Below are 22,758 nucleotides of genomic sequence, written 5' to 3' on the forward strand. Positions count from 1 at the left end.
AATGTCCCCTGCTCTGCTTTCCCAAGATATCTATCCCCATGATATGTCAATATGGAACATATATGATCACTATCTAGAAAAATACAAAAGGTTTTTATTAATGGTTAGGTCTGTACATCCAGCAAAACAAATGTGTTCTGCTAGACTGATTCTAACAAATTAAGAGCTTCCGTCTAATTTCGTCCCCAGCTAACAATGATGATCCATTACTTTCATGGACATGAGACATCAGTTTAAGTTGTCTTAGTGGTGACTGGTTTTCATAGGTAATGATGCTAAATTATACATCTGGGGATAGGGAGGCTAGTAAGTCATCCATCACTGCCTAGTTCATAGGAGCTTCCATTAGGGAAAATTATTCAAACCCCAATATCCTCACAGACACACACACACATGCACACACACACACATACACACACATGCCCACACACACAGTTTGCCTCAAGCTACCAGAGGGGACATCTCATTCTTTCATCCATGTGCGAGTCATTGTTGTGGTGTCAGCTGGTGCCATCTCTTTTATCACACTGGAAGCTAATGGAAGCAGCAACTGCAGGAGGTGGGGGAGAAGGCAGCACACACACACACAAACAGACACACACACAGACAGACGACACTCACAAACAGACACACAGACACACAGACACACACAGCCGTATAGAAGAGGTTTGGGAGATGGAGCGGGTGGGTACGTCAGGCCGTGGGGCCAGAGCTGTGCAGTGGTGATGTGCAGTGGTGATGTGCCTGCTGTGGCCTCACTCAGCTCCGGCTGCGGATGCTTGCTACAACACGAAGTTGCCTTTCAGGTATTTTCCTGTCATTATGTACATTTAGTCATTTAGCAGACACTCTTATCCAGAGCGACTTACAATAAGTACAGGGACATTCCCCCCGAGGCAAGTAGGGTGAAGTGCCTTGCCCAAGGACACAACGTCATTTTGCACGGCCGGAAATCGAACCGGTAACCTTCAGATTACGAGTCCGACTCCCTAACCGCTCAGCCACCTGACTCCCCCCTTGAATTATGTATCAATGAAACTGACCCATTTTGAAATTAGCTTTTATTTATTTTATGCACCAGATTATTTTGGCCTTTCTCAATAGTTTTTAATCTGTTCAATTAATTCCTTATATTTCATCACCTGTCTTCCACATGGCTCCAGTCAGCGCCCTGAAAATGCATCCATATGATGATCTTTTTTGCCTTATCCTTGCCTTATATTTTCTCAACAGTGCATTTCATTACATGTGCAAATCTGATGATACAGTAAACATCAAGGAAATGTGGCAGTTTTTTTCACTAATATGAGAAACTATATGATGTGAACATTCAATGCGGAATGCAGTTTGTTTGATAAGACTGTGACCCCATTTTCATTGACAACAACAGCTACAGGAAACAGGACGCGGCATTAGTTATGTGTGCTGTAATAAATATAGGCAGGACCTGTAGTAGTATTTTCTATAATTCTTTATTTTTTCAATATTTTTTCTTTTTGTATAACATGACAATCGTGCTTTATCATGTGACACCATTTAAATACATATCATGTATATATTATGTTGTACATTAGGCAGTGAGACAGTTAAAAATATACAAAACAATATCATTTTTACTAGACATAGTTTCTATTTTTAATATAATCATCAATATCTTCATTGTCATCATCATTTCGTATACTTCTGTAAGATATGTGCTTTAGTTTCTGTGATCAAAATATTATTGCAGAAAACAGCAACTCCTTTAGAATTTTTTCAACATTTAGACAATAACTTCCAATGTATTACAGACATTCACAGTTACATGTTTTACACAGTACAGTTTTACAACAAAGTTCCAGAGAAAACTGTGGTAGAGTAACTTTATACAAAATTCACAGGACATGAACTGTAGCCATTTCACATTTCCACTCCGTTGTTTTGCTTTTCAAAGTAAACATGTTTCGATCAATCAGATGCTTTCACTGTAGCTGCCATAGAAGCAAACTAGCATTGTCCTCACACGTCATGGATAAGTCTGTTGAAATTAAAGCTTTGTGCTTTTCACTAGTAAAGCAAAGACAACGTAAAGAAAAGAGAAGCAGACCACTATCATACTGGTCTGCACCTATACGTCTACATATGTATTGCTAAATACATATTGATCAAAATATAATTGATCATTACACATAAAGTAAAATGAATAACTTTCTTTAAACACAGAGTTGGTCCAATATTGTTTGCTTGCGTAAAAATGTGTTATTCTGGAAATGTGCCCAGTCGTGTAAACAGACCATGACTTAGAAATGGATTGATAACTGGCTTAAGGCCTTCTCTGATCTAGTTTTTTATTTTTGTTAGGAGAAATTTGGGAAATTTTCACTGATGTTCCTGAGGAAAGCATGCAAAACGTAAACAGGATTGACTGTCAGCATTAAGAGATAGTCAACGTTGGTAAATCACTTTTCTAACCATGTGTTCATATTTTTTTGGTACATTTTTGTACCCTGTGCTTCGCAAACTGAACTCTACATGGCATAGATAGTTTTTGCTTTTGTCTGACTACGATTTTGGTCCTCGGTCACAACATGTATAGTAGAAAACATCCTAAAAATAATTCTAAAAATGTATCAATCACATAAAAGTTTTTTTTTTACTCAAAAAGGAAGATAAAATAACAGTCTCTCTCACACAAATTCTTTTGCAACTGATACTGGAATACTCCAGGGCTCATTGACTTTATCTTCATATTGGCATTGTGCTTCGTCAAAGTTTCCCTCATCATCAGGGTGACCTGTAAGGAGCCTCACAGAGGAGACAACAGTGTGAGGCTTGGTAAACAACCACATAATGACTGGACCCTGTCCCCTCCTCTTTCCCATGGTGACCATGGTGACTACTTCATCTCTACTATATTCACACTGCATTTACTTGGTTCATGAATATATTTAACAAATTGCTATTCTATTTTCAATATTTGTATTTTCTCACAGTATTACACACTATGTTAACCTTTTTTTCTCAGATTTACGGGAGTTCAGTCTTTGATTTTTGTATTTGTAATGCATACAGTACCAATAATAAGACATTACCAGGTTGGTTGTACAAATGCAGAAAAATTAAACATGAATCTAAAATCCGGTTTGATCACATATTGCCCCTGGAGGTAGGTGAATCAATTAAAAACTTGAAAGTCCTTTGTCTCCACTCTACGTTAGGGTTTCTTTCACGTCTAGACATTGGCCTCTGCATTTGTCAGGTTAGGGGGGCTCACAGGGTTGAGGGGGATGATAGGCTCTGTTGGGCTAACTGGGTTTGGCGGATAGGTGAGGCTTATCGGGTTGGTTGGGCTTGTGGTCTGGGTTGGGTTTGTTGGGCTGGTTGGGTTCACAGGACTGGCTGCAGTGGCTGGGTTGGCAGGAGGAGCTGGGTTGGCTGGGGCAGCAGGGCTGGTTGGATTGGTGGGGCTTGCTGCAGCAGCTGGGGCAGCTGGGGCAGTTGGGGCGGCTGGGGCAGCTGGGGCGGCTGCGGCAGCTGGGGCGGCTGGGGTGGCAGGAACAACTGGGATGGCAGGAGCAGCTGGGTTAGCAGGGCTAGCTAAATTAACTGCGTTGGTCTCCACCTGTTGCTCAGGTCCATTCTCCTGGGGACGTCGCACCACTGCTGGGGGCTGTAGCATTATCCGCAGGCGCTGGGAAAACAACACAAGATGATTGAGACCCACTGTAAATGTCAAATCAATACCAGCAGACATATGCCAAAGCTCTGCCATGATGAAAATATCAGGCTTACTACACAAATAACAAGACTCAATAAAGACAAATGAGCACGATGCCTAATTTTCCCAAGGGGACCACCTAGACAGTATAACGACAAGATACAGTCTGGTACCTCTTTGTAGGTGCCCTTGAGGCCAATGAACATGTAAATCATGTATCCCGGGATGAGCAACATGGAGGAGAGAGCCATGAGCCAGCCTACTCCCTGGCCCCAGCCGGGAAACACGTAGTCGCCCATGGTGAGGGGGACCATTTGGAAGGCACTGAACAGGAACACCCCCTGTGGAAGACATGGGGAACTCATTATGCATCATCCTGACACCCCTGATTCTAGGTTCTGACTAGCCTCAGGATGGGGATATTGACATTCATGTTGATTTCATTTTTCATGGCATGACGTTGGATGTACGATTGGATCTGTTCAGGGTACTTACACCGACGATGAGAGGGGTGAACACGACCCAGCACATCTTAAACCATATACAGGGTTTGTAGCCAATCATCTCCTGGATGTTGTCATAGAACTTGTTCACACCTGTGAGACAAATGATTGTACAATCAAAATATTCATATCCAATTTATTTCAATTTAGCGGTGGTCTGTCATGCATTCTGATGAGAAAAGGGGGATACAGTGCGTGAGCCCTGATGTCCTTGAGGCAACAGCATCTTCCAAGCTGCACTAATGCCTCTGGACAGGTGTGAGGTTGTTCTTTCATTCCACCTTTAAAATGACCCTCGCCTTCAGTCTGTTACATTTTTTTATCCTCTTTTCAAGGATGTTTTCATCCAACTAAAGGAGACAATTAGTTTGCACTTATGTAAAGTGCAACACTTGTCATGTTTGTCCTTTTTCTTATATATTTTGGATCTACAAAGCAGATGTCCTCAGTGATAACACCCACCATAGCACCAGGATATGGAAATGCACTCGAAGAAGACCAGGAAGAGCAGACACATTCCACTGGCAGAGTAGTAGTCAAACAGCTTGAACACGTAGATCCCACCCTGGCGACAGACATAGAGTTGTCAGAAGAACCACTACATACGGTGAATCTTCACTATAAGGTTTTCTGAATGAATCTTCTGCTTTTTCACTCTTGAAGAGGAGAAACTGCAGAGTTTATTAGAGTTGCTCATCCTTACAGTGCATATATAATACTTTTTAGATTTCAATAAGATCTTTAGTTTTCCTTCCTATCCAGTACTGACGTGAAAGAGCAGATGTTTGGTGTACCTGTGTGATGTTAGAAAGGCCGATGAGGTAGGAGACAAAACAGACAGCTGCGATGAAGAGCTCTCGTCTCCCTCTAAGAGCTTGAGGAAACTCATCCACCAGAGCAGTGATGAAGCCCTCCACTGTGCAGAACTGAAACAATGACAGGGAATACTACTGTAAGATGTGAAGCTGTGAGTCAGGCTAGGCAGTGGGTTGATAGTGTAGTCCCAAAATTGTGAATTCCAATTATAATTATTTTATTCAAGACAGAAACTGTAAATATACCATTACATTTGCAAACTAGCCCACACTTTAACTAGTGACCATTATAATGCACATTGATGAATTATATTCTATCAATTCAGCAGATGACACATTGTACTGTGGACATTGTGATGCATAATATCCAAATACTTCTCAATGGCCCCTTATTTAAGGCCATCTTGGAAAAAAGGCTCTGGTTTGACACCTGATTTAAATAATTCCGAATATTTATGAGTTTTCTTGTTTCCCAATGGGTTGGGTAAGTGGTGGCTGGAAGGAGTACATCTAATGTATCATTATTGCTGCTTTCAAGAGCCCCATATTTCATACAACAGAGAAGATGGGGGAGAGAAGCCTGGGGGAAGATAGAGGTGATATGTTGCATTGAAACCGTCTGACAGGAGAAGTCAAAGTTCAGACACAACTGTCCACCAGCAGCAGATTGCATGTTTACCATCCAGAGAAACCAGAGTAGGCATGGTATGAGAAGTACCTGTGCTTACATATCTAGGTCAGATCATCTCATACCTGGCTGTCAATCCCCAGCATCAGCAGCATAGAGAAGAACAGGATGGCCCAGAGAGGAGAGACGGGTAGCTGGGTCACAGCCTCTGGGTACGCAAGGAAAGCCAAGCCGGGACCTGTGGAAGAAACAACAATGTGAAAGCATGATGTATCCTTTATTCCCAATGCCTTGTGTCAGTGTAGGACTGGATGTTTACCTTCAGTCTGAGTGAATCATGACTGCTGTGAGCTGGAGTCAGGATCCTCAGTGTTACACCTCTTTGTTTAGCGTTGGTGTGATGGTGCAGTTACAGAGGGAGCATGTGGAATAGTTACCTGAAGCTGCAACATCAGCAATGGGCCTGTTTGTCACGTTCGCCATGAAGCCAACAATAGAGAAGATGACAAAGCCAGCAAACATGCTGGTGAAGGAGTTGATGCAGCACACAATGATGGAGTCTCTGGGGAAAGAAACATTAAACAGTTCTGTTGTCAGCGCTTCAAGTGATTTGCCATTACTCCTATATCATGCCTTCCTGAAAAGGGGGCCTCTCTGGAGAAAGAGAGGAAGCTTGTTTCCGCCAGGGAGATAACTGAACAGCTATTGACGTCTGTATTGACCACATTCCGTGAAAACATGCCTAGGTTTAATGTTGAAAATACGTGTTAAATTATATGATCCTAATTTCAATGGATAGTAAGGCACCATTTAAAGTAGAGTTTGTCTTTACACAGTTAATTGTATGATGAAAAGCCTCGACCTCTAGCTGGGTATTATTGGGATAATCAAAAACAACAAGCCAATTGAAATAAATGCAAGTTAAGGGCCCCGTAATTACGCAACAGATGAGCAATTTGTGTGACCTAGAACCATGAAGATGCTATTGGAAGGGAGGCTCTGCAGTTATTAACTAATTTTCATCTGTAAATATGCTATGCAGAATCAAAGCAATGAATTATTATAATATTTTATTGATTATTATACACAACAGACAGTGTTCATTCAGGCATCTCACAGTACATCAATTGTCCTTAAGACCCTCTTATAGCCACAGTCTAATTTCAATCCGATAGTCCATCCTCCAATCTTACCTGTAAACATTGTTATTGAACGTGTTATAGCTGCCCAGAGCTATCAAGGACCCCAGTCCCAATCCATAAGAGAAAAATATTTGGGTGGCTGCATCTAGCCATACCTGACAAAGAGAGACAGGCATCCATTAACTGACTGAGAAAGGAGCTTATCAATGGTAACTCAAACATACAGAAGATATCTATATTACTTTGAACAATCTACCATTACCTCAGACTCTTTGAGTTTCTGAAAGTCAGGTGTGATATAGAAGAGAATTCCCTCTTTCGCTCCAGGCAGAGTAACTCCACGGATGAACAGAATGAACAGCATGAAATAAGGGTATGTGGCTGAGAAGTACACCACCTAGGAAATATAATTCATGAGTCATTATCACCAAAGAGAGACTGCATAGTAAAACTACTGTTGGAAGAACAGCTAAGTCCCTGAATGAATCAACACATTGTAATTCTGACACTACAAAAGGTCTTTCAGAGGAGCAGAAAGTCCCTTTCTATTTACATTTAGCAGACGCTCTTATCCAGAGCGACTTACAGTAAGTACAGGGACATTCCCCCGAGGCAAGTAGTGGGAAGTGCCTTGCCCAAGGACACAACGTCATTTTGCACGGCCAGGAATCAAACTGGCAACCTTCTGATTACTAGCCCGATTCCCTAACCGCTCAGCCACCTGACTCCCATAGAGTCTGACAAAGGAAAACCACATCTCACTATTTCCTCAACTCACATCTCTCACAGAGGAGGAGACAACATGCACGAACATTCAAGCTAGGAAATTCATTGAGGTTTAAATTTGAATCAATGCCATTTCACCATTTCTTTTATTTATTTTTTACTTTGATGACACTGCGTATACAATTTGTGAGCAAAGAAAAGGCAGTGGGTGGGGTGTTTCGCAACCACAACACATGTTACTTTCCATGGGCACATGATGCCTTAGATTTTCCAAATGTAGGTACACAGGGGAAGAATACTTGGGGAGAAAAGCAACCAGATTCTAGTGGGCCTGTTAGCTCCTCCTCCAATCTTAAAGCCAAACCCCCGCTGTATAAAAACTGTGTCAGGAGAAATAGAATTAGAGAAATCACCATGAGTGTGAATATGATTACTGAGTGTTTGATGTCTCTTCTCTCATTCTAAAATCAATCTGGACAATACTCCCTGCATTCTAAATGATTGATGAGGTGATACGAGAATTATTAATATTACTGCCAAACATTGCATATTGGAAATCAAGGAATACAGTCGGACAAAGGAAAACCACATCTCACCTTTCCCGTCCAGCTAACCCCTTTCCAGATACAGAAGTACACAAGCACCCAAGCGATTGCCAGTGTTATAGCCAATGGCCACCGTATCTGTCCTGGTTTATCCAAGCCATCGGTCATCTGATGCATGTTGCGCCTATAAGATGTGCAACAATTAGATTATTTTACACATAGGGAGGAAGCTGTGTAGCTAAGTGGCAGCTTATCATGTATTTATAAGAGGGTGCATGCCACCGTAATGCAGTGTTGTTTAAAGCATAGAGAAAGCAGTCAATGGCTTACTCCCAGAACTCCAGTACAGCACTGGTGAGATTGGTGTTATATGCAATGCTGTAGTTTGAGTAACATTTTTCTGTGTTCCATGGATTGTTACATGAACTCCATGGAAGATCCTGCAAAACAGACAGTTTGTTCTCCTTCATGTACATTACATGACATTACCACACATTAACTTATTGGGGTCTTCACATAGACGAGAGCAAAGTGTAATAATTTCATCCCCATGTTAAATAAGTTAAGTACTTACAGTGGTAAACGAATTGTACAGGTAGTAAATAGCCCAGGAAATTATGACAATGTAGTAAATGTTAAGCCAGAAGGACAGAACAGCTGCTGCAAGGCCAACACCTATCAGTTGGAAATCAAGCAGATTTCTAATTAATTATAGAATAATATACGAACAAAGAAAATGTGGCACGTAATGGTGCAGATATTCACCAGAAGGGCCATTCTAGGTAATTGATCAGAACTGTAGAAAAGACCACAATCATTTGCATATAAAACAGACAATGCCTTTGTGAGGATGAGGAATGTATACCTTTGAACATGGGAGCCAGTTTCCACACACCAAGCCCGCCAATAGACGTGTACTGGCCAAGGGAGCATTCCAGCAGAAACAAGGGGATCCCAGCGAATATCAGGGTCAAAAAATAAGGAATCAAGAAGGCTCCTGGATGGACATAAGTGAATCAAATTAGATTAGAATAAGCATACATCTAATTGATATTCAAATCATATTGTCTACATATCTGCACTGTGCACATCATTTTCCATATTAATTAGGCATCAATTGACGAAGCAAATAGGCCCTAGACCTCATATTCTAAATTGTGTTTACCTCCACCGTTTTTTCCACAGAGATATGGAAATCTCCATACGTTGCCTAGTCCAATTGCATAACCTACACACGACAGAAGGAAATCAAATCTCCCCCCCCATGTTTCTCTTTCGGGAAGATCCTTCTTCTTTTCTTCTTTCACATCCAATGACTTGGGTTTGTCATTAGTTGCCACTTCGTTCAGTTCTGTCACTTGTGCATCCGTCTTGGTGCCGTTCGTCGCCATGTCTCTGGATTTGGCAGAGGTCCTGGCAGTCGGACGGGAGGCTTCAGCACCAGTCCACGCAGACAGCAGCTTCGCGGTTTACACCAAACCTTTGGACCAAATGTTTGGGGGAGGTGAAGACTATGGAGACACGGCTCGTCTGTTGCCGTTAACCTGGAATCGGTGAATAGAGTCATTTGTCGTTTTTTGAGGGCGCACTCAATTTAAGAGATTGATGAAACAGCATGATGGAATTGATTGCCAGCTCCAGAATGTGACTGTAATAACACTATCATGTAAATTGGTTATGTTAAATAACCATAATACACAATTAGACACATTTGCACAAATTGCTAAGGAAGTGATATATTTTCCATCAACCACATTAAACATGATAGCCTACGAATCTCTGAACTCATTATGTTACGACACGCAATGCAAAAACAATTGCAGAAAACTAATGCTGGACTTTTTCCACCAATAATACGCAGACAATTAGTTGTGCGTAGTCTAGATAGCATTTCGAAAGCTGTAGCCCATCCTTACGATCAGAACAGAACATGCATTCTGGTATAGAATTAGTGGAGTCAATAAAGGAGAGCAAATTTAACCATGCAATAATGTTTGTTATATACCCAGAACTTATACACACAGAATCCAGGAACATACGCTTTGCGTGAGACGCACAACAGCAATATGATATTCCAGAGAATGAGATCGCCAATATGCGAATTTGTTGGGAGCAACAATTAACACCTGCAGTTCCTTTTAACAATTACATTTGCTCTATTTAATCGACAAGAAAACAGAAAGAAATCTCTCAAACAAACTGGAATACAATCGTATTGTGGAGACAAAGGAATGTCCAAAGCGTAAAGCTTTACGCATCTGGCTGCACAAATAGGCTCTAAATTCCATTCCATTCAAAAAATAGCCTAGGGAACCAAAGGACACGAACACGTATCAAAGTGCGTACACAGATTTGCACCATTTTAATCTTTAGAAAGAGCTATTACTTTAACATTTAATTAGCTAAAACACGGTTCGGGGCGCTTATCATGCAAAGCCATAGGCTTCTGACACATTCAATCCCGAGTTTAATCACCAGCATTATCAGTGACAGCAAACTAATCAAAGCAAAGGAAATTCTCATGCGTTTAAGGAATTCTTAAACGAATGAGAAGCCAATTTACTCACAATTATGCTGTGCTCTCTGCCACCGAGGATGTGCTGCCTGCCACAAATCTTGAAACGAGGTATCCGTAGATTCCTCCTGAAGTTGTAAACTTCCAGTTTTACTTGGAACATAAATATATTTTCTTTCCATTAAAATACTTGGAACCAGCGCCAAAGGTGTCCGAGAGGAAAGCGCGCACGTATCCCGCAGCGGGGAGCTGTCCAGCAGCGCGCAGTGCTGACGAGGTGGCGAATCAACACGAGAAGCAGCCGCTTCGCCTTGTGCGACTGTCTAACATCAACAACCAGAAACGTTGAAGGGAGCACAGTTCTCAACTCCCGTCTACATAGCGTCAATGTCATCTGAAAGTCGCCCCCCCTCCTCTTCCCTATACACAGTCAAGAGTAACATTGCACTGGAGCCTGGTTCTTAATATTTAATGATTTCAAATTAGTTGCTCTTGTTTTACAAACTGCCAAATTACGATTAATTGCAGGGAAGATGGACATACTGGTTTGTCTTATACTTCCTTGCAACTTTATTTCAATAATAAACACATTTCTAGCAAACATTCACAACTAACTTAAATCTAATTTGAACACATTTTTTAATTAACTTGATTACAGGTATTTTGTACTTAGTATTTCCCCCGACCTATCACCGTTTTCAATTTGACAAAATTCGAAATGTCTGTGTTCCTCGCTCTTAGCCCCATCCTAATATCTGTTACCCCAACACAGCCCAGCCTCCCTAAAATGAGATGCAATGTCAGGGTGCTAACTAAAAACATAGGACATATTTAGCATGATAACAATTCCCAATGAGCAAATTTGGAAGGTGAGCCCGGGCGCTGTCTGCAATCTGGCAAATGTGATAAGAGAGTCCGTCAATAAAGGGAGGGGGCACTCGCTGATTGTCTAACTCTGCCTGTAATCGTGTTAGCCTATCGTCTCCAGAAATGAGGGGATGATGTGAGAGGAATAAACTCACCCAATAGAGAATAATTCAACTTACATATTCAAGTAAATGCATGGCTTCAAGCAGGAGAATTCAAACGGCAGTTGGGTTTGTCTTAAAAGGGAGAACACCGATACACGGACAGTGGGCTCAATAATTTGGAAATGTTTGTTGTGTTTTATTGAAGACCTGAGATATGTAAAGCTAAAAGAATACAACATTGTCGTATCTGGATTTGGTGTTTGATGTAAGTATTATTTAATTTGTTTAACAATCTGAAAAACAAATGAAAAAAAAAGTAACATAAGAGATAAACTTAATCTCCTTTACATATCTTTCTCGGTGAGAATGAGGTCATTGATATGATAAATAAGAAGTCACAGTTGTAAAAAAAAAGAAAAAAGAATGCAAACCAAAGTTGCTCACTCATTGTTAATCGTCACTTGAGCTATTTAACATCTATCCAAACCAATGGCCAGGAATGCCGTTACATGTGTCAGCCTATTACTTAATGACATGAGACTGGATACTTTTTGAGTTATTGCACTAAGTTCTGCTTATGTGTGACTAATGTAGAGGAAGTCATCATGTCATTTGATCAGGGGCATTATGGCAGTAGAGTTCAGTGTGAATGTTCCTATCCCCTCTGCACACACACACATAATGGCTGAGAGGGCACCAGATGGTAAACCAATGAGGGGTGAACTAACCCACTAAATGATACCACATGAAATGTAGCATTTAAAATCCCATCTGGGCTTCTCTCCCCGCGGACATGAAGTGTGAAACATGACACATATTTATACACCTGCTGATGGAACAAACACACGTCAGTGGCTGGTGACATGCTGGTCCCTCCACTGACCTCTGAACTCTGGGGCTCTCATGGTCAATAACTCTGATCATTTGATACTGGAGCATCATTTCTGAAAAGTTTTCCACTCTGGGATTCGTATAGGTTAATGTAACGTTCACTGCCTTATACAGGACTGCTTTGTAAGCGACTCCTACCAACAATTATGAAAGTTATTTTGTTAGAACTCATTGATTCTTTCCCATGAGTGCTTGAGCAAGGTATGTATAAAGTTCACCATGAGTAATGACATTGTCAGTGATTTTTTATTTGAAAAATGATGTACAGTGCATCTCTTGAGCAAATGAGTTGAAATCTTGGGATTTCAACTGACAAGTTAACATTAATGGTACATTGGTGTAATTTTATTAAATAGGTGGGATTCATCTTCCTGTTATGATACTGTAAAAAGAAATTTCCTGAAAGATTAATAAAAAAAAAATCAAATGTGGACAGCCTGATCTTATATTGACTGTGACTCATATTAATTGAAATTATTGCATTTAGGCACCCTTCTAAACATGGTCAAAATGTAAATTACATCATTTAATTATGAAATTACATTATTTAATGGTGAAATTGAGAGTACCAGGCAAATATGTTTGAATCCAATATAAATATTAATCCCCAAAATGAACCATTGATGTGATTCATGGTTATAGAGTCCCAGTATGTATACTCTGAAAGTTGCACAGATACACTCTATATCTATATACATTCATATCTACTTTATGTAGGATCAGAGCATCTCTTGGTTTGGAGCTGATTTTCGGTGGCCCTGTGTTTTCTTCCAGAAATCTTCAATTTGAGGTCACAAATTAACTGATTAGCATGATGATTAGTCATTAGTATGCTAATCATAAGCAATGCACATATTTTATTCATATTTGTTGCAGACTTGTTTTTTATTCGGTCTGGGAAAAATGAACATATTTTTGTTGTTTTTGTTTTTTGATATTATATCAAAATGTACATGCTCCGATGTTGGACAGTGTTCATGAATCTCTATGATAAAAGGATTTCAGTATATGCACTGCAATACCAAACACGTCATCCTATATTGTTAATTTGCTTACACATTTCCACAGTTGTCAAATATAGAAGCATGGAGGAATGTTGTCTAATAGGTATAGATGCAGAAATACCCTCCGAACAGGAGGTGATGCAATATAAAAAGACAGTAAAATCACTTTAAAGAAATGATTTGTCTGCTTGCTGCAGTAAACCATTTAACGTTATTTGTTTAACGTGACCTAAATTACTATGAAGTGCTCTGTCTCACCTCCTTCCTCTAACTCTCTTCCCTCTCTCTTTCTCTCTGTCTCTCTTTCTCTCACAGGCACACACACATTTAGACAAAAATATTCAGTTGTTTTACCAGCAAAACGTCTATGAAATGGCTCATAATAATGGTGAGCTTGGAAATAGGTTTGCGTTGACCACTTGCATTCCAGGAACTGTGAGCAAGCGTCATTCAGATTTATGGAGCCCACTTCACTGTCACTCTCTTGAGCCTTTCTTGGCTCTGATTTCTCCTCGAATGCAAATGAGTCAAAGCCCTCCTCCACAAAAGTGTCAATAACGGTTTCATTTGATGGAGCATTTGTCATTCATTCAAAGAAAACACCATAGCCTCCTTGACCTGTGATGCTTGACAGCTATGATGCATCATGTTTCGCATTGTCTGCACCAATGTGTGCAGATCAGCTAGGAGACAGACCCTTCAGTTCCTCATCACCCTCAGCCCTGACAGCCAACACACGTTTATGTTGGTTTTGTAAACATATGACCTCCATGATATAGCAGTATGGGGGCACTAGATCGCTTCAAATCTTTTACACTTGTTGCTAGGCAACAGCATAATCGGTCTTCCTCATATTATGCCTCTCTCTGGTGGGATTGCTCTGCTGCTACCATTGGAAATGTTTAATTAAGTTCAACAAAAACTCTATTAATGGCTAAGATGAAAGCTCTGAGAGTTAGAAAACATACATGTGGGGTATGGAAATGAGAATGGGTTAAGGATGAAATGGACCTTTAAAATGTTTAAAACACACCTACTGCAGTACTAATGGTGCTTATTCTGCTGTCATTTCTATCACCATTATCATAAACAGTACTATCTCTTCCTTTACTTCTGCAATGGTAATACAATGTTGTTTGATTTGCTGTATTTCCCCACCCTATTAGTAGCATTAGCTCACAATGAAACCCTGCAGTCAAACAAAAAGGTTATTTCTCTGCCAATCGTCTTAAGATTTTTTCTAACAGTAAATGTCACAAAACACCAGGTGCCAACTGCAGCACTGCAACACTCCTTTCAGACAACACGGCGGGCAGGGAGGGGGTAAGTGGAGTGAGGAGAGGGGGGGCAATGGGTCATCATCGTCTCCAAATATGAGCTACATGGAGCAGCAGAGACATGGAGCTGTCTGAATGACGAGTTCTGACAGGAGCCTGCAATCTCTCCGCAGCACACTGCCCCTGCTAATCTCCTTTATTCACCCACATCACTATGGAAACTGACTGGATGGCTGGCCCTTGCAGCCTGACTTGTGCCATGCAGCCAGCCATGTCTGGGTCTGAAATAGAGGTTGCGCAGCAGATGCTGTATGCTGTATGTATTGAACAATGTTCCACCAAGCTTGCTCAGCGGCCATGTTGGTTTTAGCCGGCTGCCTTCTTGGATTGTGGGCAATTCTCCTGCCATCAACCCACCACACCAGTTTCCCCCCCATATGTAGGAGGTGCTGTGGCATGAAAAAAAAGACAGATGTCAGGTTAAAAGGATGGTTAGTAGGAGTTAGAATGGGCACATGCTTATTGAATCATCTTATAAACAAGTAATTTACTGCCAAATGACATATCAAATATTTAGCTGTTTTGTTTTGATTCTATGAGCCTGTTGCCTGTGATGGAGGCTGGCTGGGCGGACAGCCGAGCATATTTAGATATTTTTTAAACTGCCACCTTTTCTATTTCTGTCCATTTCCTCTGAGGAGAACTGCAGGAAATCTTGGTCATGGTTTTAAAAGGTTTACCAGCTTCAAAGCTGAGTGAGCTGCTGGTCCTACCCATCAGTGAGACCACGCAATCCTCCCAGCTCTGACAAGAATGGACTGGAGCATGTGGACAAATTTCCCAGATAAGCTTCCAATTCAGGGCTTTTACAGAAAGCTTGAAGAAGGACATTAACATGTGCTGTTGACGTCAGGGCTAATCCATCCACACCAGCTCCCCAAACCGCGCCACACCCTTCTGAACCCCCTTGGAGAGCAGATACAGTCATTAGTACTTACAGGACAGCAATGGCAACGTTAATGACAGTCAGATCAGCGCAGTCAGCACCAACATTGGTATTGAAAGATTAGCTAAGTGTAGCGGAAGGAAAAAAAATCTGAAAAATACTGGAGAGTATCTTCAGGTACTTAAAACATAGAACCATATTGACTGGAATTCAAATTCCATTGTGCCAAACGTTATTTGGCATGAATACAGGGACTGTGCACAGTTATGATTCCTGTCTGTATAAAGAGCTTAGGAAAGCAGGCCAACCCCCCCCCCCCCCCCCCACCCCCACCCCCAAAAATGAAAAAAAATCATCTTCTTGTTGCTGTCACCTTACATCTTTTCATAAAAGTGCCAAAAGCGTGCGTGGAGTTTGAATTTTCTGGCTGGATGAAATCTATGCCCACAGTGGGGCCTCCGGTGGTTCTCCACAGCACATGATGCTTCATTAAAGGATCCTTCTGCAATTAGGTTGTTGGCGTGTTGCTAGCTGTCTATCAGTCGTGGCAGTCTCAGCTGATCGACTAATCAACTGACCCACAGAGCTGTGCTGCAGGGGTGCCGAGGCGGACAGGGAGCTCAGCCCTGCTCTCCTTCAGCCTCAGGCCCACTGTACACCCCTACAAACATTTATTCAACACACCTGCGAAGAAAATTATGGCCATAGAGGTCTATGAGAAGCTCTCTAACATGATGGGTTGATTGTAAATGTGGATAGTTAATCCTGGCACTCGTCCAGGTGAAAATGAAACTGTTTGTTCAAATTAAGAGGAGTTTTTTTTTTTTTTACAAAGTGGAGGATTAATCTGATCGGCCTCCTCTGAGGGAGTCTTAGAGAGAGGAGTGCTTGGATTCCAGCTACACACACCAAGTGGAGGGAAATGTTTACAGTGAGTAAACAGTGAGTAGTACCCAGAATATATCCTCTCTTCACTGTCCAAATGTCTGTCTTTAAGGTTCCTCTATTACAACTCAGAAGTAGCTAGATGTTACGGTAACACATTGGTAAAAAGATGTCCTGTCATGTAGATCCAATGTCTTTATTGAACCACCAAAGGAATAAACAACACTTCACTTGACATTTCCATGGTAAACAAAAGAGCAAGCCAGAGAACCTTGACACCAGTACAAAGAGCTTGGAGGAAAAAAGCAGACCTGATTGATCAATATCAAACAGTGGGATCATCTGCAGGTACATGTGGTGTTCAGACACATATTAGACTCCCTGTTTATGTCAAGATAGATCATATTATGGTCCACTAACAAAATGGAGTCCATTAATCCCTTGTGTGGTGTTCACATTTGTGTTATTCACTCAATATGCTCTGGTCTGATGAACCCACAATCATTGGGGTTTTAAGACAACATGCCATAAAAATGTCTATAAATGAACTGCCTGACTAGGCAGTGTTCATTCTTACATTGCATCAAAGGAATGTAACAAAGAATGTATTGTAATGCAGGTTTCCGTAAACCATTTTGTACTTTCACAAACTAAAAAGAGTACAGAGTGTGACAAAGGCAGGAGACAATCAGCCATGCAAGAAGGCAGACGGGCTCTTGGACCTGTGTTCAGACAGCAGCACCAGGGAGGACGAAGACAGGGCACAGCAAACCTTTTTGGTTGATTTGTACTTGTTTACTTCTACACACACTTTCATTATCCCGGATCCAGTGAACCCAAAACGCCACGTGTTATGTGTAGGGGGGTGTACAGTGTGAACTAAATTAATTTGTGTTCTTGCACATGTTCGTCACAGAAAATGAGCCATGGCCAATGAGTATTAGTGAGTAATGATGAGTAATGAGTAATGAGTAAAATAGTACAAAAGAGTAATTATGAAAAGCTTTTGTGAAATGTACCTTTTTCATACTTTCATGTACCCCCTTTCAGGATGGAAATGTACAACTGTTTTACATAGATTTAAAGATCAATCATTTAGAATAAAATAATAATTTAAGAACAAAACATGTCCTAGGCTATTTCTTCACCTCTCATTTTTTGAACTAGGAAATGCCAGGTTTAGGTATGGTATTAAGTTTCCTAGGGTAAACTTTGTTTCCAAATCTTTTCCCTAAAATGTCATAAGTGGGTTTTTTCTCTCTAGTATTGGTGGCCCACTCTAAGCGATGCCATTTACCCCTGCATATATCTTGAGGTACAGTAGTAAAACAAATTATGTTGCATATTATGGTGCTAAATAACATGCAGACACTGTTGTCATGGACAGATGGGAGAGGGATGATGAGATGAACCCAGAAGCTAACATTGTGCGCCTTTGGAAAGCCCTGGACGAGCAGTGTCGATGTGTGTGTGTGTGTGTGTCTGTATGTCTGTGTGTAAAAATGTAGTATCCACTCTTTCTGTGTAAAGTAGAATAGGCAGAGCAGTGAATGAGCAGTTTATTTGGCGGGAATGCGACACCTCTGAAGAACAGTGCTGAGTGTAACTCCTAAACTGGGACAGATGCAGGAGCAAGGCATGAAGTCATTTCATTCATTTGTTGGCAGTGGCATCAGGAAACATTGACCTTTTGTTGATTCCTTGAGGCCATGCAATGAGTCACATGAGGGCCAGATATTTACAGTGTCTCTCATCATCAGCCTTGTCAAATCACAGCACACTCCACTGGACCCTGGGGCCCCGGGCCCCGGGCCCCGGGCCCAACCTCACACACTGACCCATGCATAGGTGCCTCCTTCAGCCATGCTGCAACTGCATGTGTGTGTGTATGTTAATGTGTATGTGTGTGCATGTGGGTGTGCTGTGTCAAGATATCACCTCAGCAGTAATGGACATAATACACAAGGAGACTACAGAATATTTTGTGCAATTTTGCATTTTGTAGAATTATTTTATAGAAATACATACAGAATCATCTATCCATCCCTTTGGGAAATAATAAAAAATAATAAAACAAATATACAAAATCTTACCACCAATGTTTATTATAATTTTAAAAGGTCTATACTTAAGCATACCGAATAACATTTGACATATCCAGCTCAAAGCACAGTCACATTTACAATAATGATTTTGTCAAAAAATGCTTTTGATACGTCTGAAGAGAGAATATTTGGACTTTGATGATCTGGAAGTTTTGTTGCTGCAAACCCCCAAAAATGATTGCAGTTATGTAAGTAACCCGGATTGCTAATTTGCATGTATATTACTGTAACATTTGCCATTGGGTAGAATAGTCATTGGGAGACTGAAAACTCAGAAAAGATGAAATGTCGGACAATGTTATCAGACATTAACCTTTAAAAGGAGGATATTGCTGTTCATGTTTGAAGTAGCTTGTCTTTGGTTTCATATGTGTCCTCCTTTTCCAGGATACAAGCAAACTCAAATCCAGTGTACATACACATACTGTGACCATGATATTACCTGTTTCCACACTCGTGGAACTCTGGACTTTATAACAGCAAAATGTTAAGAGAGAGAGAGAGAGAGAGAGAGAGAGAGAGAGAGAGAGAGAGAGAGAGAGAGAGAGAGAGAGAGAGAGAGAGAGAGAGAGAGAAGAGGAGAGAGATGTTTGCTGTGGACAGTGCCTGGGTCCTGAGAGAGAGAGGTAGTGAAGGTGTTAAGTCTGTAACTGCAGGGCAGTGATGTACTGAGCCCACCGTCAGCGCTGTGACGCACACAGCTGGCCATGACAATGAGGAGCCCTGATTACTGAAGAGTGTGTCATCTGTGCTCAGAAGCATCTTCATCAAAGCTCATTAGTCATATGGTACATACAGAAATAATTACAAGCATGCACATGCATGCATGAACGTGAACATAAACGTGCACACACATATATGTACACACATATGCATGAACATGCACACACAGACACACATTTGTGCATGGATACACTCACTGTCATGGTATAAATGCAGTGGTCTTTAGTTTAAGCTGTCAATACTAAGACAAACAGTGCTGTGTCTTTAACATGTGTCAGTGAGAGATAAGCAGTTGCCCAGCAATGTAAATAGACCTTTTTAACTGAAGGAAAATGGCCCTTTGATTTATTGGTACACTCCATGGACACAATACATTATTTCAGTGTACATTTGCAAGAAAAAAATTGTGTTCTCAATATTTTATTTGACAAGCACACTGTTCTACGTACTACTGTACAGTAAAGTAATTTAGACTCAATCGAGACCCCTTGTGTTGCAGCCAACAGACATATTCTCTTGCATGAGAGAATAATCTATATGTGAGATTAGTTCTTTTTCTGGGTGTCTTACCGCTAACAAAGAAGGCTCGGATACACGGTGGTCCACTGGCCTGGAAAACCTCAACCCCCCCCCCCACGTTCCCCCCCTAGGCTGGGGGGAACGTGACCATTGGCCCATTATAGAACCAGTGTAGAGCCTGCATGACAGTAGAGTCCCTCAACGTAAACCCAACTGGGCCTCAACACAGCAGGAGAGTGCAGAGACATCCACTCTCCTCTCTCCTCAGTCCTGTTCTCTAACTCCTAATCCCTGTCTCTGGTGTTGCGCTAGTCTCCTTGTGAGAGGAAAGCAGAGAGCATAGAGAGAGTATAGACTCCCCTCTGAGCAGTAAGTGTTCGCTGGAGGAGTCTGGCTATACAGAGAGATGTAAATGCCCCCAGTCACTCCTCCTAGTTCACCACTCTCTCTCTGCACATCACATAGAAGGGGGGATTGGGGGGGGCAACGGATAAAGTAGGCTAGGAAGAAGGAGGAAGAGAGCAGATAAAGGGGAAGAGAGAGAGAGCGAAAAAGAAACAGCGCGAGAGACACAATAGAAGGGAGAGGGGAATGGCAGAAAGGGAAAGGGGCATTAGAGAAAGTGACAAGCTGATGGACACAGAGTAACACTCCATCCGAGGAGATGAGGAGAGGGGGAGGAAGTGAAAGACCTGTGCTGTAACCTAGTCTGCACATCACCACAACGACAATACCACAGCAAGACAGCGTGCGACATGTGGGTCATGTGACTGATTTACAGAATTCATGCAGCATTATTTGTTCACATGGGCAAACCTTCTAAACTACAAAAATATACCACAGTAGACCCTTGCTCTTCAAGCAGGGGCAGGAAGTACAATTCAGTTGGCTGCTTTCTTCACCCTGACATGTGAAATGTGATTGTTTGGACATGGGGGATCAAGTCAACCATAGCATTAGCAAAAATGATTTTAATTAAGGTTACAAGGGAACAAATAATCACTCCTTAGCGTCCGATGTGTGCATGAGTGTGCGTGTCCGTGCGTGTGTGCGCGCAAGCATGCACATGCGTGTGTAAAAGGCGAAGGAAAGAATATAGTGCCTGTGAAGACACAATGTGGCGGTGGAGAGGAGAGGGGAGGGGAGGGGAGGGGGGGAAATAGCCCCGCTCATCTCCTCTCATTTTCTGCCTGCTACTACCCAGCAGAGTTTCTATGGCAACCTCTCAAAAAGCGGTGTGCGGTGAATTGTGGATTCGAGATGCACTGCCTGATTGTGGTGTGTGGAGGAGATGGCTGCCTCTCCCTCCTCAGCCTTCCCCTGTACCAGGAAATTGGTGGAGTGCTCCATTGAAACGACCCTCTCCCTATGCTGTGTTTGATGTCTGTGTATGCGGGCTCTGTGGCAGAGCCAGAGTTCTATAACGCTGGGTGTGTTTGTGAGCTCAGAGCAGCTTTACATTAGAATCTGCTGCCCCCTGCAGAGCAGCTCATTAATGCTGGCTCCTGTGGTGGGTCTGTGTGGGACAGATACTGTGGATTCATCACTCTGCTCTCTGTCTCCCCAAACAGGGACTCCATCCATAGTGCCACTGCACTGACCCCAACCCAGACAGGCAACCTTATAGGCTTACACTGGAAGAACTGACTGGCCTGGCTGGGGGCTGGGGGCTGGGGGCTGGACATGGGCCTCATGAGATCAACCCTACATAGAACAATGACAAATGACTGTGATGACAGCTATCAAGGACATCCACCATCAAATCATTCACCCTTTCTTGTTTCATCCATTCCTTCCCTCTCTCTCTCTTTCTATCTCTGTGTGTCTCTCCCTCTCTCTCTCTCTCTCTCTCTCTCTCTGTATCTCTCTCGATCAGCTGGTGAGTGATGGTTTGGTGTGTGTGGGCTCTGTCTGTGAAGTCTGTGCGTGAGTGATGCAGAGCATGGCCGCCTCGCATTGAAGGCGATCTGTGATGGTCTCTGTGTGTCAGCAAGGGTGTACATGGTAGCAATGTGTTGTTCAGTGTGAACACCAGCACCCCCCGCCCCCACTCACTCACACACTCACACACACAGACACACTTACATACATCACCACCACCACCACCTTGATCGCTCCCTTTCCATTCCCCTCTCTCTCCTTCTCTCTCTCCATCTCTCTCTCCATCTCTCTGCCACTCTCTTTATTTCTCTCTCTCTCTTTGGGTTGTTGTGCAGTGGTTGTTGGCTGTGCCAGTCCCCATTAGCATCCCATTATAACCCAGCATGATCACCAGTCACTCGAAGTGCCTGCCACAGCTCACTGCATGTGTGTTTGTGTGTTTCGATCTCACTACAGATAGCTTGTATCTCTCCTTCGAGATAAATTAGCATGATGATAATGTAGCATAGCATGAATTCAATGAATATTTTTGTTATCCAAAATATTGCCCAATTTCCGATGTGTACTGAAAGCCAGTATGATGTTGGCGGAAACATGGATTATTCAGAAAAATTAACTTTGTCTCTTCATAGATTTATTTTAACAAAGCAACATAAGAATGTCTCTTAAATGTAATGGCTTTCATGACAGAAACCTGCAGGGTTTATTTTGCTTGTCAAAATTGCCTTGATTCATACCACAAGACTTAGTATATTCTAGGTATATAGGTGACAGGTATCTCCTGTGAAGGCAGTTAATCTAATTCAATATTTGCACATCATTACCTCATGTCAATTATGATTCCTTAGATTTGACCCAGATCTCTCTCTCAGCCCTCTGATGAATCAGATATTCTATGCCAGGCTTGTGCAGCCATTCAACTCCAACAGACAGTGGGCAGCGCCCTCTGCTGGCTGGGAAAGAGCAGCTCAATTAGAAATTCATC

The 22,758-nt window shown here is 41.9% G+C and overlaps 1 protein-coding gene across 1 annotated transcript; it reads right to left on the reverse strand.

The window, feature by feature from the left end:
* Positions 1-1,456: 1,456 nt before the first annotated feature.
* Positions 1,457-10,922, reverse strand: LOC134018887 (sodium- and chloride-dependent GABA transporter 1-like). Its single transcript, XM_062459218.1, has 15 exons — positions 10,624-10,922; positions 9,222-9,600; positions 8,922-9,053; positions 8,631-8,731; positions 8,387-8,496; positions 8,108-8,240; positions 7,048-7,182; positions 6,837-6,940; positions 6,081-6,205; positions 5,769-5,881; positions 4,995-5,126; positions 4,663-4,765; positions 4,193-4,293; positions 3,871-4,038; positions 1,457-3,670 (listed from the first exon to the last, which is right to left on the reverse strand). Exons 2-15 carry the CDS (start codon positions 9,445-9,447, stop codon positions 3,212-3,214), a joined length of 2,142 nt encoding a protein of 713 aa, XP_062315202.1. The 5' UTR covers positions 9,448-9,600; positions 10,624-10,922; the 3' UTR covers positions 1,457-3,211.
* Between the last annotated feature and the right edge of the window lie 11,836 nt (positions 10,923-22,758).

Source organism: Osmerus eperlanus, chromosome 4 (assembly GCF_963692335.1).
Source record: "Osmerus eperlanus chromosome 4, fOsmEpe2.1, whole genome shotgun sequence".
NCBI lineage: Eukaryota > Metazoa > Chordata > Actinopteri > Osmeriformes > Osmeridae > Osmerus > Osmerus eperlanus.